Source organism: Pieris rapae, chromosome 10, assembly GCF_905147795.1.
Source record: "Pieris rapae chromosome 10, ilPieRapa1.1, whole genome shotgun sequence".
Taxonomy (NCBI): Eukaryota; Metazoa; Arthropoda; class Insecta; order Lepidoptera; family Pieridae; genus Pieris; species Pieris rapae.
Genome location: NC_059518.1, coordinates 3957081 through 3971350, shown reverse-complemented (window position 1 = coordinate 3971350; position 14270 = coordinate 3957081). Strand labels below are relative to the sequence as shown.

Sequence of the window (14270 nt, the reverse complement as noted above, 5' to 3'; positions counted from 1 at the left end):
ATAATAAATCAGTTCAAAAATGACATTCCATTTCAAACTACCGTTCCGTCCCGATTTGTAATGACACATCAAAATATTTGCAATTTTTCGACCATTATTTACACTTAAACATAAGTTTTAAGCTTTTCACAGTCGTATTGTTTTATAAAATGGATGGTGATGAGATGTAATTAAGGAAACTGTGTTTGGAAAAATTGTTTCTTTTATTAGTCAGCAATGTCTTTCATAACGAAAAGGGAAAGAGTTTTTAACGAGTATGATGTGTACGATTTGCCATCGCGGAATGAAGGGAAGTTAAAAGCCTATTCTTCATGCACTGACGCTAGAGCTTGGTCCCACTTCTGCTCCGATAAGGCTGAACATCTGGTCGAAATTATTAAAAAGAATAACGAATCATGTCGGCCAAAGTACTTGCCCACAGATGTGATTGTCAATACTTTAATGGTAACGAAGAACGCTGAAATAGGTCGCCTCAAGCGGAAGATTGAGGAGTTTGAACAAATGCTGGCTGCCTATGATCAGCTTGAACTAACATCGGAACAAAAATGTGATATAGCAGGTGCTGTAAGTAATAAAATTCGGTATTGTATTCGTATGTAGTAGAAAACAAAACTTGAGAATATTAATAACTGTTCCCTCTTTCAGCATGCTTCTATTAAAGCTGCTAACAAAGAATTGGATGAAATGGTCAGTATCATATTTTATATTTAATTTTATTTTATAAATTTTAATAATGTTTTGTGTTTCAGTGCTTGGATTTGGACTTATCTGGATTTACAGAGGTAAACGCTAGTGTAATTTAAAACTTTATTTGTTTATTATTTCATATGATATATAATTAATAAAAAAATATTTTTCAGGGAATTGATTCTGAGGCGTTTGAGGTATAGCTTTTTTAATATACTCCGTATATACATTGAATATGTTGACTGATAAACAACATTTACAATTTGTTATTTATTTACAGACTGGTAAATCAAGAGGTGATGAGGTGAGTTTATTCTTCGAGTATGACTTCCTTTCGATTTATTTGAATTAGCGGATTGCGCTATATAGTAAGCAATAGTGTAAACAGGTAATATGAAAATCTCACATAAATATAAACTAATAGTGTTTTGGATGAGCTGATTAATATCGTCGCGTAAATAAAATCTATAATATAAAAATGAATCGCAAAATGTGTTGGTAAGCGCATAACTCAACAACTGGACCAACTTTACCAATTCTTTTTTTTATGTTCTTTGGCGTTGTATGGTTTGTACGGTGAGAAAAATTCGAACAATTTCAGGATATATGTATGTTTATCCCATACAAACGTTTTATAACTAAAATGTAGAGTCAATTTGAAATTTTTAAAAAAGTTTATATTAAATTATCATGTCGGTTAAAAACCCATCTATCTCTATGTTATGTCATTGAAATACTCGTCACCCTTAGGTTCCCACTGTCCTTTTAGATTATTTTCCAGTCAGGTGTGAACCCTAAGTTCGCCCCTTAGTTTGAAGCACTGTAGCAGACTTCCCAGTCGGGGTTTTTTAGTGGGTCACAGAAGGGTGGGCAAAGTTCGTGGAAGCGGAGATACTTTGGTCACCCAAGCTGAACCTTACACACTGCTCTATCACCAGGGTGACGGTTCTGTTCAGATGAATTTTTTTGACGGCTATAAAATAGGTAGGAATAAAAAACTGCCACACTGCCAAATCTTTTGTGACAGACAAGACTCTGTCGGGTCCACTAATTAACTATATTTTTTTATCAGTCGATATAAACAGTTTTACTCTAGAAGTTTTATTTTTCAGACAATGAGGTCGATTGTTGATGAGGTGCGTACTCAATTAAATTTTCGTATTTTTGATTCAATTCTTATAATTGTGTAATTAGAGACGATTTTTAAGAATAAGATTTTTTATGGTAGGGTTACAGTTTATCCGGTAACTACTAAAATATATTTTATCGTTGTTTCAGACTCAAAAGTCAAAAGGAGATGAGGTAGATCTGTGACCATTTTTAATACATTCCTTTTATCGATTTATTATTAACCTAATATGTACTTTTTTTTAGAGCGGAAAGTCGCGGAGTGGAGTGGTTAGTAAACATTTATTTGATTAAGTTTATATTCCTTACAAATTTAATGTGAATTTTCAGTGGGAATTCACGACATTAAAATTGGAATCCAAAAGCAACCAAGTTGGACAAGGTGAAGTTCTATATGCAGCCGACGCAAGCACATGTAAGTGTCAATACTAAATCACCAAAATTCTCCGTATTGAGTGAATTATTTTTTTTTGACAGAACAAACATTTTTATACATAAAAAAATATTAATAAAAATAATATCGGAACAGTCATTATACGTAACTTGAATAAAACATCTGTAAATTTCACTTTATCTTTTTTAATAGATGCCTCTGATCCAAGAATTGATGACATGCAAGAAATGATTATTAGAAAGGATGCCAAATTAAATGCAATGCAAAATAAAATTGCTGTAAGAAATGCACACTGTAATAGTTTGGCTTTCGTATCTCCATCTTTATTAATCATATACATTACCTTTTTCAGGTTTTGGAAACTGACATATGTGAACCTTATTGCCTTTATGCTCATATTTATACAGCGTTAGAGAAAATATTCTCTACGCTTTGTCAAAATGGGAAATATAAACATTATCTAAACCTATTGGTAATTTTGGTTTTCTATATAACATTTATGTGCATACAGTTTTAGCCAGAAGGCCTTTAACTATAGAGAAATTTTGTTCTAATTTAATTTTCATTAATTTTGTTAGAAAAATTCCTAATTAGTTCAAATATACAGGGTAAAAACTCACTGATTCTACATACGTACATTGGAGTTTTATCTATTTCAGACCGCTGATAAAGACACCCGTAGTATTGATATAAAAGGCAAAATACTTTTTAAAATGAAAGTGCTGGAGAAGTTTTGTCTTGCACTTATCGCTCCGTGTTCTCAAGACTACGAGCAAACGTCCTCGGCGCAAGACTGTTCTTGTTATCGTGCTGAAATAGTAACAACTCTCGCTCTAACGACAGCGGAATGTGGTAAGAATAGCGTTGATGATAGAAGAGCGCAATTAGTAGCCGATATTATAGATAATCAAGAAATGAAAGAAATACTCAGTAAAGAAAGTGTTATAGTAAAATCTGATAACAAACAAGACGAATTTAATGTAGAGAGTGATCACTTAGAAACTGACAGTTTGAATAGATTAAAAAATTTACAAGCCAATTACGATGACTTGGTGAAATGTTATGATAATTTAAAATTTGAGAAAGATGCCTTATTTTTACGTTGTCAAAAATATATAGAGCTTGAAAAAGAATGTCAGTGCATGCAAGAACATTTGCGAGAATATAATCAGCTTTGGAGTGAAAAAGAGTACTACCGGAAACGTTCAGAAGACTTAGATATATTAAAGGAACGTTACTATATATTGTCTGATGAGACGTGTAACGTGGAGGCAAAACTTCAAGCAGAATCTGAAATAAACAGAATAAAGTGCAAAAATATAGATTACTTACAAAATGAAAATATTGCATTGGAAAAGAAGCTGCAGGAATTAACTGTGTTATTTGAAAGGGAGAAAAGTTCAATGAACTGTAAATTGAAGGAATATGAGTGTAAAATAACGTGTCAAGATCAACAAATAAAAACATTATCCCTTCAAATAGATAAGTTTATTGAACAAGGACACGAGGTATACATTTTTTAAATAATTTTTATATTTTAAGTTAAGTGCCATAGATGAAAATAGATGCTTTAGTTCATTAAAATTATCAATTTTCAGATTATTTCTGAAGACACATCAAAATCGGTAGAGTTGTTGAATGAAATTGAAAGCCAAAAAGAACAGATTAATAATCTTAGACAAGCTTTATTGTGCAATGAAGAAGAAAAACAAGTACTTCAAGATAATTTTCAAGAAAAACTTGAATTGATAAACGAGTTGAAGTTAGAAATTGAGAATTGGAAGGGTGCGCAAATGACATAATTTCAAATGAGATATTATCTAAGATAACTATTTTACATTAATTTTTTTTTGTTATAGAAAAATCTGATAAATTACTACACTCTAATATTTGTCTTGAAGAATATGCTAGAGATTACCAAAACCAAATTCAATATCTTCAGAAACAAAATCATTTATTATCTAATGAAATAGAAGGTAAAAATAAGGCAATTGAAAACTTTAAAGAAATTATCGACTCTAAGGCAATAGAAATTAATAGTTTGACAGATGCGATAGAAGCTAAGGATAGTAAAAATATTCTACTTCTGGATACTTTAAAAAATACTGAAGACATGTACACTGAAAGCTTACAATCATTAAAAACTGAAAAAGATCTAGCAATTGACATCCTTAAAGCCAAACAGAATGAAAGTCGAGAAATACTACATACAATTAGAACATATTTATACAATGATCCGGAACAAAATAAACCCCTATCGATAAATGAAATCCAACATGGCGTACAAAGTGTTGACGACCGTTCTGATAACAATAATAATAAAACTTCTGTTTTGCTAAATGAAATTAATAAATTACACGATTTAAGCGTACAAAGTTTACACAGTCTCTTAGATGAAAATGTTAATTACAAAGATACTCTTGACCTATCCAGACGGCAACGTGATGAATTAGAGAAAAAAGTAAAACATTTAGAAGAATTAACTATTGAGTATCATGACCTTAAATATTCATATGAAATCTTATTGAAAGAGAAAGGAACGCTGGAAGACGAATTGAAGATAAAAAATATTGAGCTTGATGATTTAATAAATTCTTTTCAGCTGACTAAGAAAGAAAGCGAAGATTTAAATAAACGTCTTAACCAATCCGAAAGTTTAAAAGAAGAATTCGTCAAGATAAATGTCTTGTATAAAAAACTTATTCAAGAACGAAGTGCATTGCACCATGATTTAACATGCAAAGAAAAGGATCTCGAAAATATTCAAAAGTCACTCAATAAATGCACACAAGAAAATGAGATTTTAATGAACGAGAATCGTAGATTTATTGATTTAGATAAAAACCTTGCTGATTTGAAGGTATGTTGTCAAACCTTGGAAACAGAAAAGAAAGATCTTAATAGTATTATTAACGATAAAGCTCAGGAAATTAAATATTTGTATGAGAATTTGGAGAACAAAATAGAAGAAAATGAAAAACTACTCCACGAGATTGAACAAATGAAAATAAAAGAATGCACTGCTCAAAGTGATATAACAACTCTGAAAGATAAAAATCTGAACGTTCTTCATGATTTAACGTTAGTTCAAAAAGAAAGTGATAGTTTACTTGAAAAAGTAAAATACTATGAAAATTTACAATTAAATTTTGACGACTTAAAACAGACGTATGACGAAAAACTATCAGAAAACCAAACCTTGAAAATGGAGCTGGATAAGCTGAAAACAGATTTACAAGAAATAACAAAAGATAATAACTTATTGACACAACTAAACGTGGACTTATCCAATCGTTGTCAGGACTTAAGTGCTCGTGCTGCGGTAATATTTAAATATTTATATTATAATTTGCATGTGAAGGTTATCCTGTTATAAAAATTAATAGCTGTTTGCCAAACGCTTAAATTAAAACAATTTTTTTAACAAACCTTAAATGTACCTCCTCTAAGTAACGAATAAATCATTGTTTTAACAGATGAATGAAGCTTCTCCAAAAAATTATCTCGAAGGAATCAAAGAAGAAATCGAAAGAATGAAAAAGGATAAAATTGTTAGTCATAAGAAAATTAGGGAACTGGCAGACAAATTAGATGAATCGGTAAGATATTGTTGTTGTTTTAAAAGTTAATTAATTAATCTGATTGCTACAGGACTACACAATGTCGCGAGTAGTATGTAGTATTTTTAATAAATATTAAATACGTAATTATATATCTTATCTTTACTTCTAGGACGCAATCATCTTAAATTTACAAGAAGATATAATAACGCGGGATAGCAAAATTGCTACTTTGCAAAATTATATAAATGAACTTCAAGCAGAAGTGACCCATCTTAACAATAATATTGCTTATGCTGTTGAATCTAGCGAACAACTTTTAAGTACAAGACATACAAAAATGGATGAATCTTTAAAACAATTAGAAGAACACCGTAAGTTGCGAAACGATAAAACCTGTTGTTTAGAATCACAAAACAGAAACGGAATTAAAGCATTATAACATTTTTTGTTTTCGTAAAAATGACTTGTTTTCAGATTTCACAGCGATCCAAAAAATAGAAATGGAATTATCAATATTGAAAACTGATAATGTGCGCTTAGAAAATCAACTTTTAGATACAAAAGCTAAGTTAGAAGAATTCTATAAAGAGAAACAAAATCTGACTGAGGAAATTACGTACTTACAAGACGAAAAATCAATTACATTACAAAATATTAAACAATTGGAAATTAATTGTTTCGGCGATAGCAGCTTATCTTTAAATGATTGTAGCATTGATGATGTGGTAACTTCTTTTAATAGAATTCGTCAATGTATTGAATCTAAGCATTCAAGGAGTGCTAGCTTAGAACAAAAACTCCTCACAGTTCAAAATTCATCAAAGTTATTATTAAATAAAGCCGATGAAGCTAAAAAAATTGTAGAAAATGAAAAACAAAAAATATTAACAGAAAAAGAAGAAGCAATAAAAGAAAGAGAAATAATGGAAAATCGGTTAATTGCTTTAGAAGCTAAGTTACGAGAGCAAATAGAACAGGATCAAGAAATTATAAAAGATTTAGATGCCAAATTGCTTAATCAGAAACTGATGTTTGAAAAAATAGATGAAGTTAGGCAAAAGTATGTAACTAAGTTAGAGACTGAAATACACAACATGGAAGATATGTATAAAAAATCATTAAGTAAAATCAGAGAACTGCAAGACAAACTTTTATCTGCGTCAGAAGATAATACTAAGAAAATTGAAGATATAGATGTAATATCCAAGAGTTTAGAAAAGAAATCGAAGGAAGTTAATTATTTACGAAAATGCCTTGACGATATAAAAAATAAACCTTCAAAAACCACAATTACTCAAACTGATGTTAACCATACTGACGTAGTTTGTCAAACTGATTTGTTTGAACAAACTGAGAAAGAAGTTAACACAATTCCTATTAATGATATTATAGAAAAAAGCGGTACAAATGTTGGCCTAAGATTGTCTCGGGATCTTACAAAGAAACATAAACCGTCTTTATCAAATCATGATGAATTATTATTGACTTCATCAAATCTGGACTTCATTAAAAAAGTTTATTTAGATTATAAAATGAAAAAATTAAGTCCCACTAAATTAGAGCAATGTATCATATCTGGCAACAATAGTGATGAAAATTACCATAAGGTTGATTCGATTCCTGGGAAAGTTTCTCCGAGACCCAATGCGAATGTAATGAATGATATTGGAGCCCATCATAAAATTATAGACATATATAATACACATTCAATTTTTACCCATAATACAGAATATAGCAGTAAGAGCCCAGATGTAGAATCTACCTTTGACCTGTCAAATGAAGACAGTAAAGAATATGCATACGAAAATAAACCTAAAACATACGACTTTTCAGGCCCATCTACAGATAATGATTTATTCTTAATATATAAGGATAGTGATGATGTAAATAGATCTGACCCACATACAAAGTCTTCATTGCCAGATCCATTGCGTTCTACGATTCTTGGAACTCTTAACGATGTAACAAAAGCAACTAAAAATGATCAAATATTTGAAACTAAGGAAAACGAGTTACTAAGTTATCAAGATGATGACAGTGTCAAGCCAAAGCTCACTTTGAGTTTACCCCGAGTTGCCTCTGAAAGTTTATCCAGAGGTACAAATTCAGAATATGACAAAAAATCCATTGATTCCTATACTGTGGCTATTTACACTTCGCCTATTACAATGCCTGATGAGTATGATAATATTTCAATTCTTACAAACTCTCCTGCTAAAGACCTTTCTAATTTTATAGATAGTCATAAATCATTTGCTCCTATCGACTTAATTAGTGAAATGCGTGATGACTTATCATGTCAACTGAATTCTCCACGTAAGATTCCTGTTATCAATCAAATTAAAAAAGTTGATAAGAGAAAAAAGGAAAAAATAAAAATATCTCCGCAGAGAAGTGAAAACGAAAGGCTTACTACTGAGTTAAGTGCTAAGATGCTCAATAAAGGAAAACTTCAAAAAACTACAAAAATTGATGATAAGAATATGACATTGAAAGAAAATATTGTGCAAGGCAAAAGACACTCTAATTACGGTTTAAAATATATTTTGGATTCGGTTCAACAAGAAATTAATATAAAAAACTTTAAAAATAATAGTGTTCACAGGAGTCATAGTGATAATATTATTAAAGATGGTAACAATCAAAGTGGATCTAGGTCCTGTAGCTCACTGTTAAAATCTTTTTCGGATTATAGAAAAAGTTTTGCATTTGGTACGGAAGTTAACAAAAATGAGAAAAGCAAGCAGTCGTCCTATTCAATAGAGCGTGGTGTAATGGCTAAATTAGACAACGTACATGAATATGAAAATAAAATAAAAGATTTAACTGATACATTGGAAAATATTGAGAAACATTACCAAAAGAAAATAGAAGCTGTTAAAACTCAATACGATAATAACATTAAGAATATAATAAATGAGCATAATCAAGGCGTTGAAAGCATTCAAAGCTTACATGATGAGACTCTTCAAGATTTTATAAAAAGTCACGAAAGTGAGGTTGAAAACTTGAGAACAATGAGTATTGAAGCTATGCGCAAAGTTGAGAAATTAGAAAAGGAAAACAGAGTTTTACGAATAAAATTGCAAGGTGAAAATGAAGCTACGGAGGTAAATCTGATTGGCATTTTTTTACAATAAATAGCAAGATTTATTTCGACCTAAAATAACATTATTACACTTAAATGCCACCTTGAACAATGAACAAGATTATTTATTCAGATTATTGTTAAGGCGTAATATGGGCCGTCCGGTCCTCATACGCTCTGTATGCACATATCCTTATAAAATTCATAACACCTAAAAATCTATAGTCTCTACTATACCCTACTTTGTAAATATATAAGTAAATTCTGATTCCAATAAAGTCACTATTACTTTCTATATTATTTTTCGGGGTTATTTAATAACAAATTATTAATTCACATAGATAATAATCTAAGTTTAAAATTAAATTTTAACTACATTCTATAATCATTTTAAAAGTGTGTGTGTAAGTGTAAATGAAGAATATATAAGTAATTATACAACGCTTTTTATAAAAATATCATAACATGCAATTGCGACAACCAAATGATTTTGATTATGAAAATAGCCTAAATGTTTTACCCTACTCCACTGCAGGAACCTATAAAATTCCCGGACACAAGAAAACGGAGGCATAAGAGAAGTGACACGAGAAAGCTTACGACGACAAATATTGAGGCTTTTAATTTGAAACCTAAACCTCGTGCACACGGACCTTGTACTTGCACATTGGATACGAACATATCGGACACAATTCGCACTATTTTCGAACAAGTCGATGTCGATCAACGACGTATGGCTGAACAAGCATATACCAAATATATTGCTAATAAAATTATTAACAATAATGTTGAGGTTTGTTTAACATTATTTCATTTTTTTAAACGTGTAGAGTCATACAAGATTTATTAAAAGATAAGTACTAATTATGGCTAAATTTAAAATGTTAATTATATTTATAAGTAATACTAAACCAGATGGTCTATTGATTTTAGTTAGGTATGATTTGGTGTCAGACTCCCTAGAATTTGTACAAAATACGTTTAATAATTTTGAGGGTATTATAAAGAGACGATTAACGCCCGAACCCAATAATTAATCCACGAAAGATAAAAAAATGTCAATGTTTAAAACATATCAAATAGCCTTTTATGTAATTATTTTTTAAAACTGGTGTAAGTTAAAATCTTAACATAGGATATTAGCAAAGTTGAACTGTCATTTTCATACAAAGCTCTATCCACATAAACCAATTTGACCTACCATGGACAGTTTTTATCGACTGATGGCTATTACAATCCGTCGATTGAATATTGGCACACTTTTATCCATATTTGGATTAAGATTTCTATCTCAGATGATTAAATGGATGGAGATAGGTTATTCGGTTTGGGCGTTAGTTGTTATTTTGGTAAACTATGTAAATATGTAAATTCTAGTTACATAGGTTAAAAAGAAAGTTTGAAATATTTTTTACAGGCGTTGGATGCGCAAGAGCTAGCCTTCCTACACCTTAAAGTGTGTCGTACGTGGAAATGTACGTTGAGTGAGGAAGAGGTTCTCCAAAAGCGCATCGATTCTCTGGAAAACGAATTGATGAATAAGCAGCGACAAACAAAAATACATAGTAAGTTAGTCTTCTGCCAAAACATCGATAAAAAAGGGGGGAAGGGGTTTGATACTTTATCTTTTACATTCGATACAACAAACTATTTCTATATCATAGATAGATAGATATCTGATACTATGGAATATTAACCATTTTATACAAGTTATTTCGGCTAATTAATAATTTAACTAATAACTTTACTACTTCTTGGATGGTAACAATTAATATGACATGACAATAAAGTCTATAAACAAAAGTAAATATTAAACTCACTATGCTAGACTGAATAGTTCCAAGTAATACCCCGACTTACGCTACCTCGACTTACGCGAATTCGGAGTTACGCGATTTAATTTTCTCGTCTATTCGTTTTTTGTTTGAACGCCGCGCAAGTCAAGCGACGGCGTTTGTTTCTGACTCCCCCCGGACCGCGCCCGCATTATTATTCGTTCAGTTTACAACAGGCACAGACGTGTAGTGATGTAAACTGTGTAGGATAGTGATGATGTTCAAGAGCTTGTGGATTCACACAATGAGGAGGTCACAAATGATGACTCATATCAATGCGTGAACAAGTCACAATGATGAACAATGATGATTCTTTGGATCCAGTTCAATTGGAAGATCAAATGATAGTTGGAAACTTGACAAAAGCCCTCAGTTCGATTGAAAAAGGGTTAACAACTTTGGAAAGCATAGACTCCAATGAAGAGCGCATTTTTGTTACAAAACATGGAATTAAAAAATTACTAGGATGCTACGAGGAGATATACGGGAGAAGAAAACGACTTTGTAATTACAATTTCTGAAACCTTCTACATCAAACTAACTTCGTTTCTCCACTCTATTAATATAGTTTGTCATATTATCTAGAATGAGATACTAATTATTTCCTAAATTATTGTTTTATTTAGTCTCCAGTCCCAATTAAACATACTTTGTATGTCTTTATATGCAAATTTGTACCCCGACTTACGCAAATTCGACTTACGCGGATAGCGCTCAGTCCCACCTATCGCGTAAGTCCGGTGTATTACTGTATATTTACATAAAATACGACCAAATCGCGGAGTGTACTTTGTTGTGTCATTAGTCACGCTTCTCTAGATGAGAGGAACGGGAATACTCAAACGATACCTCATTGTAAAATACTAAAAAAAAAGAATTTTCAGTTGCAGAATTGGATCGTAAGGTGGCTGTAGAAAGGCGTCGTCTTGAGGAAGTCCGCGAAGCAGTTTGCAGAAACACGCCAGCCGTTTCCAGGGATACCAGTCCACAGACATTTACAACTGTTCCCGAAAAGGAATCGTATGTTTACCATCCAGCCATAATCATAAAGAAAAGATTTTAACCTACCAATCAGGCTTTTCTATGGCAAATTGGAACTGATAGAAAATACCTAATACTTTTCGTACTGCCTTCCTGTAGAATAAATCCTTAATAATGTCCCTTCGTTCTGGCTTCGTTAGATCCCGTGAATAAAATTGGAGAATCTGATTGAAAAATGCCTTGTTTTACCTTTTTAGTTTGAATTGGTGTAATAAATAAACTGCCTTTGAAAAAGCCAGAAAATAATGATTAACGTACGATTTTTTTTTTATAGAACAGGGGGCAAACGGGCAGGAGGGTCACCTGATGTTAAGTGATACTGCCGCCCATGGACACTCTCAATGCCAGAGGGCTCGCGAGTGCGTTACCGGCTTTGTAAGAGTTGGTACGCTCTTTTCTTGAAGGACTCTAAGTTGAATTGGTTCGGAAATACATCAGTTGGCAGCTGGTTCCACAAAGTGGTGGTGCGCGGCAAAAACTGCCTATAAAAACGCGCAGTTTTTGAACGGTGGACGTCGAGGTGATACGAGTGGAATTTCGTATTCTGCCTCGACGTCCGATGATGAAACTCAGCTGCAGGTATTAATCCGAACAACTCCTCTGAACACTCACCATGGTAAATGCGGTAGAAGATGCAGAGAGACCCCACATCTCTACGCAACGCCAAAGGATCAAGCCGCTCGGAGAGAGTTTGGTCGTCAACGATTCGAACCGCTCTTCGTTGAATACGATATTGATATTGTTGAGATTACTTTGTGTCTGCGAATAAAACTTAAACGTGCATAATATCGAAAATTGTTTAGGTGTAAATGTTGTTCGATCTCCTGTACCCTTCAACCCAAAGAGAAATTGTCGAGCGGAGACTTAGTTTCTTCGTGCTCTTTGCGCCCGCGATGGCCTAAACAGGAAAACAACAGGGTATGTTAAAGTTTATAGATTATTTTATTATATCGGAGCTTCTACTAGACATTATCATGAATTCGTATATTGATATGATTAATTAATTTTGATATACACATTTCGTTACTGAAAATATTGTGAGAACTGACCTATGCATAACATTAACGTCATACATTTTAAATCATAAGCAATACTATATCTATACTAATATTATAAAGAGGAAAGGTTTGATTTTTTGTTTGTTTGTATGAATTGAATAGGCTCCGAAACTACTTGGCAGATTTGAAAAATTCTTTCACTGTTGGAAAGCTACATCATTCCTGAGTGACATAGGCTATATTTCATTTTCAAAAAAAATAGGCATCCTTACTAAAATTACGATAACATTAACATTTGTTTATTATTTGATACAATTCTAACAGATGGCGCTGAGTTAAAGGTAGTTTAGTTTAGGTCCGTGTCGTGGTACCAACGTTTCACATAAGTTCTCCTACGGTTTCCCTTGATTAATTTACTACTATGTAATATAACAAAAACCTTAGCCACAGCAACGCTTGGCCGAGTCTGCTAGTAAATAATAAAAATCGTTTACCATAAAACTATTTATAGAAAGATGATATGTTTTTCGATCTAGATTCAAAGAATGATATTTTTATGTTGCTTATTGAATGTAGTAAGTATTTGTATAATATCTAGTTAACAATCTAAATAAACAAGTATTAATAATATAAATAATACAAATAAAATGATAAAAACCAAGTGCCGCTATAACCTGATCCGTTTCATTGTTTTTTTAATAGGTTTATATTTGAAAATTAAGTAAAATAATTGTTTCGTCTGTAATTAAATATATAACTATTTAAGATTACGCCCGTACGAGAATTCGCGCTTGTCATGTTCTTAATAAAGTTGTTACATGGCAAGGACAGTAATTTGGCAGTACTTCAGTACCTTAGTACCTGGTGGGAACGCCAGAAAGCGACATCCTCCGCCGTTACTTCATGTGCCCACAGCTAGGACTAACCTTCTGCAAAGGGCACATGTTATTCGGTTAATTTACTTAACAAAATACATAAGTTAGCGGACCTTTTTCCTTGTCCGTTGAGTGAGGTGGCAAAAGATTATATTTATTAATTCTTACAGTTAGTAAATTTATTGTATTTTTTATTTTGTAATTTTTATGTTTGTTTTTTTTGTGTTTCGTCTGTAAAGTGTATTATTATTGTTCACTCGTGTCAACTTAGGATCACCTGTTAAGGCAGGAGTGTTTTTATAAATAAATATTTTAGGCGGTGACGGCAAAGCTGGATGCAGGAGAACAAAAGGAGAAAAAGCATTTTCACGATGAACATCCGATCCGTTTGAGGCGGTCCCACGATCGGACAAAGAAAACACACAAGAAATGAAGGTTTAAGCGGGATATGGAAGATGTAGGTGTAATTTAAAATTTCGTGTTTCTAAATTCCATTTTTTTTATTAATTTTACAATTTATTTATACTTATTTAATGAAATTTAAATTTTAAAAGTTCTTAATAAAACATTACCATTATATACGTGTCTCAATTGAGTTTAAAAATCCGGAATCATGTATTTTTTCCTCTAAGTAATTTATACAAATTTGTAAAGGATAGGA

General features: G+C 31.9%; 1 protein-coding gene across 1 annotated transcript; it reads left to right on the top strand.

Annotated features, from left to right (window-relative positions):
• Window positions 1–56: 56 nt before the first annotated feature.
• LOC110994248 (reticulocyte-binding protein homolog 2a) lies at window positions 57–14222 on the top strand. Its single transcript, XM_045629829.1, has 22 exons — window positions 57–564; window positions 646–687; window positions 750–782; window positions 861–884; window positions 968–991; window positions 1800–1823; window positions 1966–1989; window positions 2062–2085; window positions 2146–2230; window positions 2402–2487; window positions 2562–2681; window positions 2869–3717; window positions 3808–3994; window positions 4069–5531; window positions 5686–5808; window positions 5942–6143; window positions 6247–8882; window positions 9396–9653; window positions 10278–10425; window positions 11580–11715; window positions 12540–12654; window positions 13926–14222. The coding sequence occupies exons 1-22, from the start codon at window positions 217–219 to the stop codon at window positions 14040–14042; spliced, it is 7068 nt and encodes a 2355-aa protein (XP_045485785.1). The 5' UTR covers window positions 57–216; the 3' UTR covers window positions 14043–14222.
• The last annotated feature ends 48 nt before the right edge of the window (window positions 14223–14270 follow it).

Bases quoted from the DNA above. Each gene is read 5' to 3' on its own strand.
- LOC110994248 (XM_045629829.1), top strand. From the start codon at position 217: ATGTCTTTCATAACGAAAAGGGAAAGAGTTTTTAACGAGTATGATGTG. The intron at 783-860 runs GTAAACGCTAGT...AATATTTTTCAG, and splicing joins ACTTATCTGGATTTACAGAG to GGAATTGATTCTGAGGCGTT. The intron at 3,718-3,807 runs GTATACATTTTT...ATCAATTTTCAG, and splicing joins TTATTGAACAAGGACACGAG to ATTATTTCTGAAGACACATC.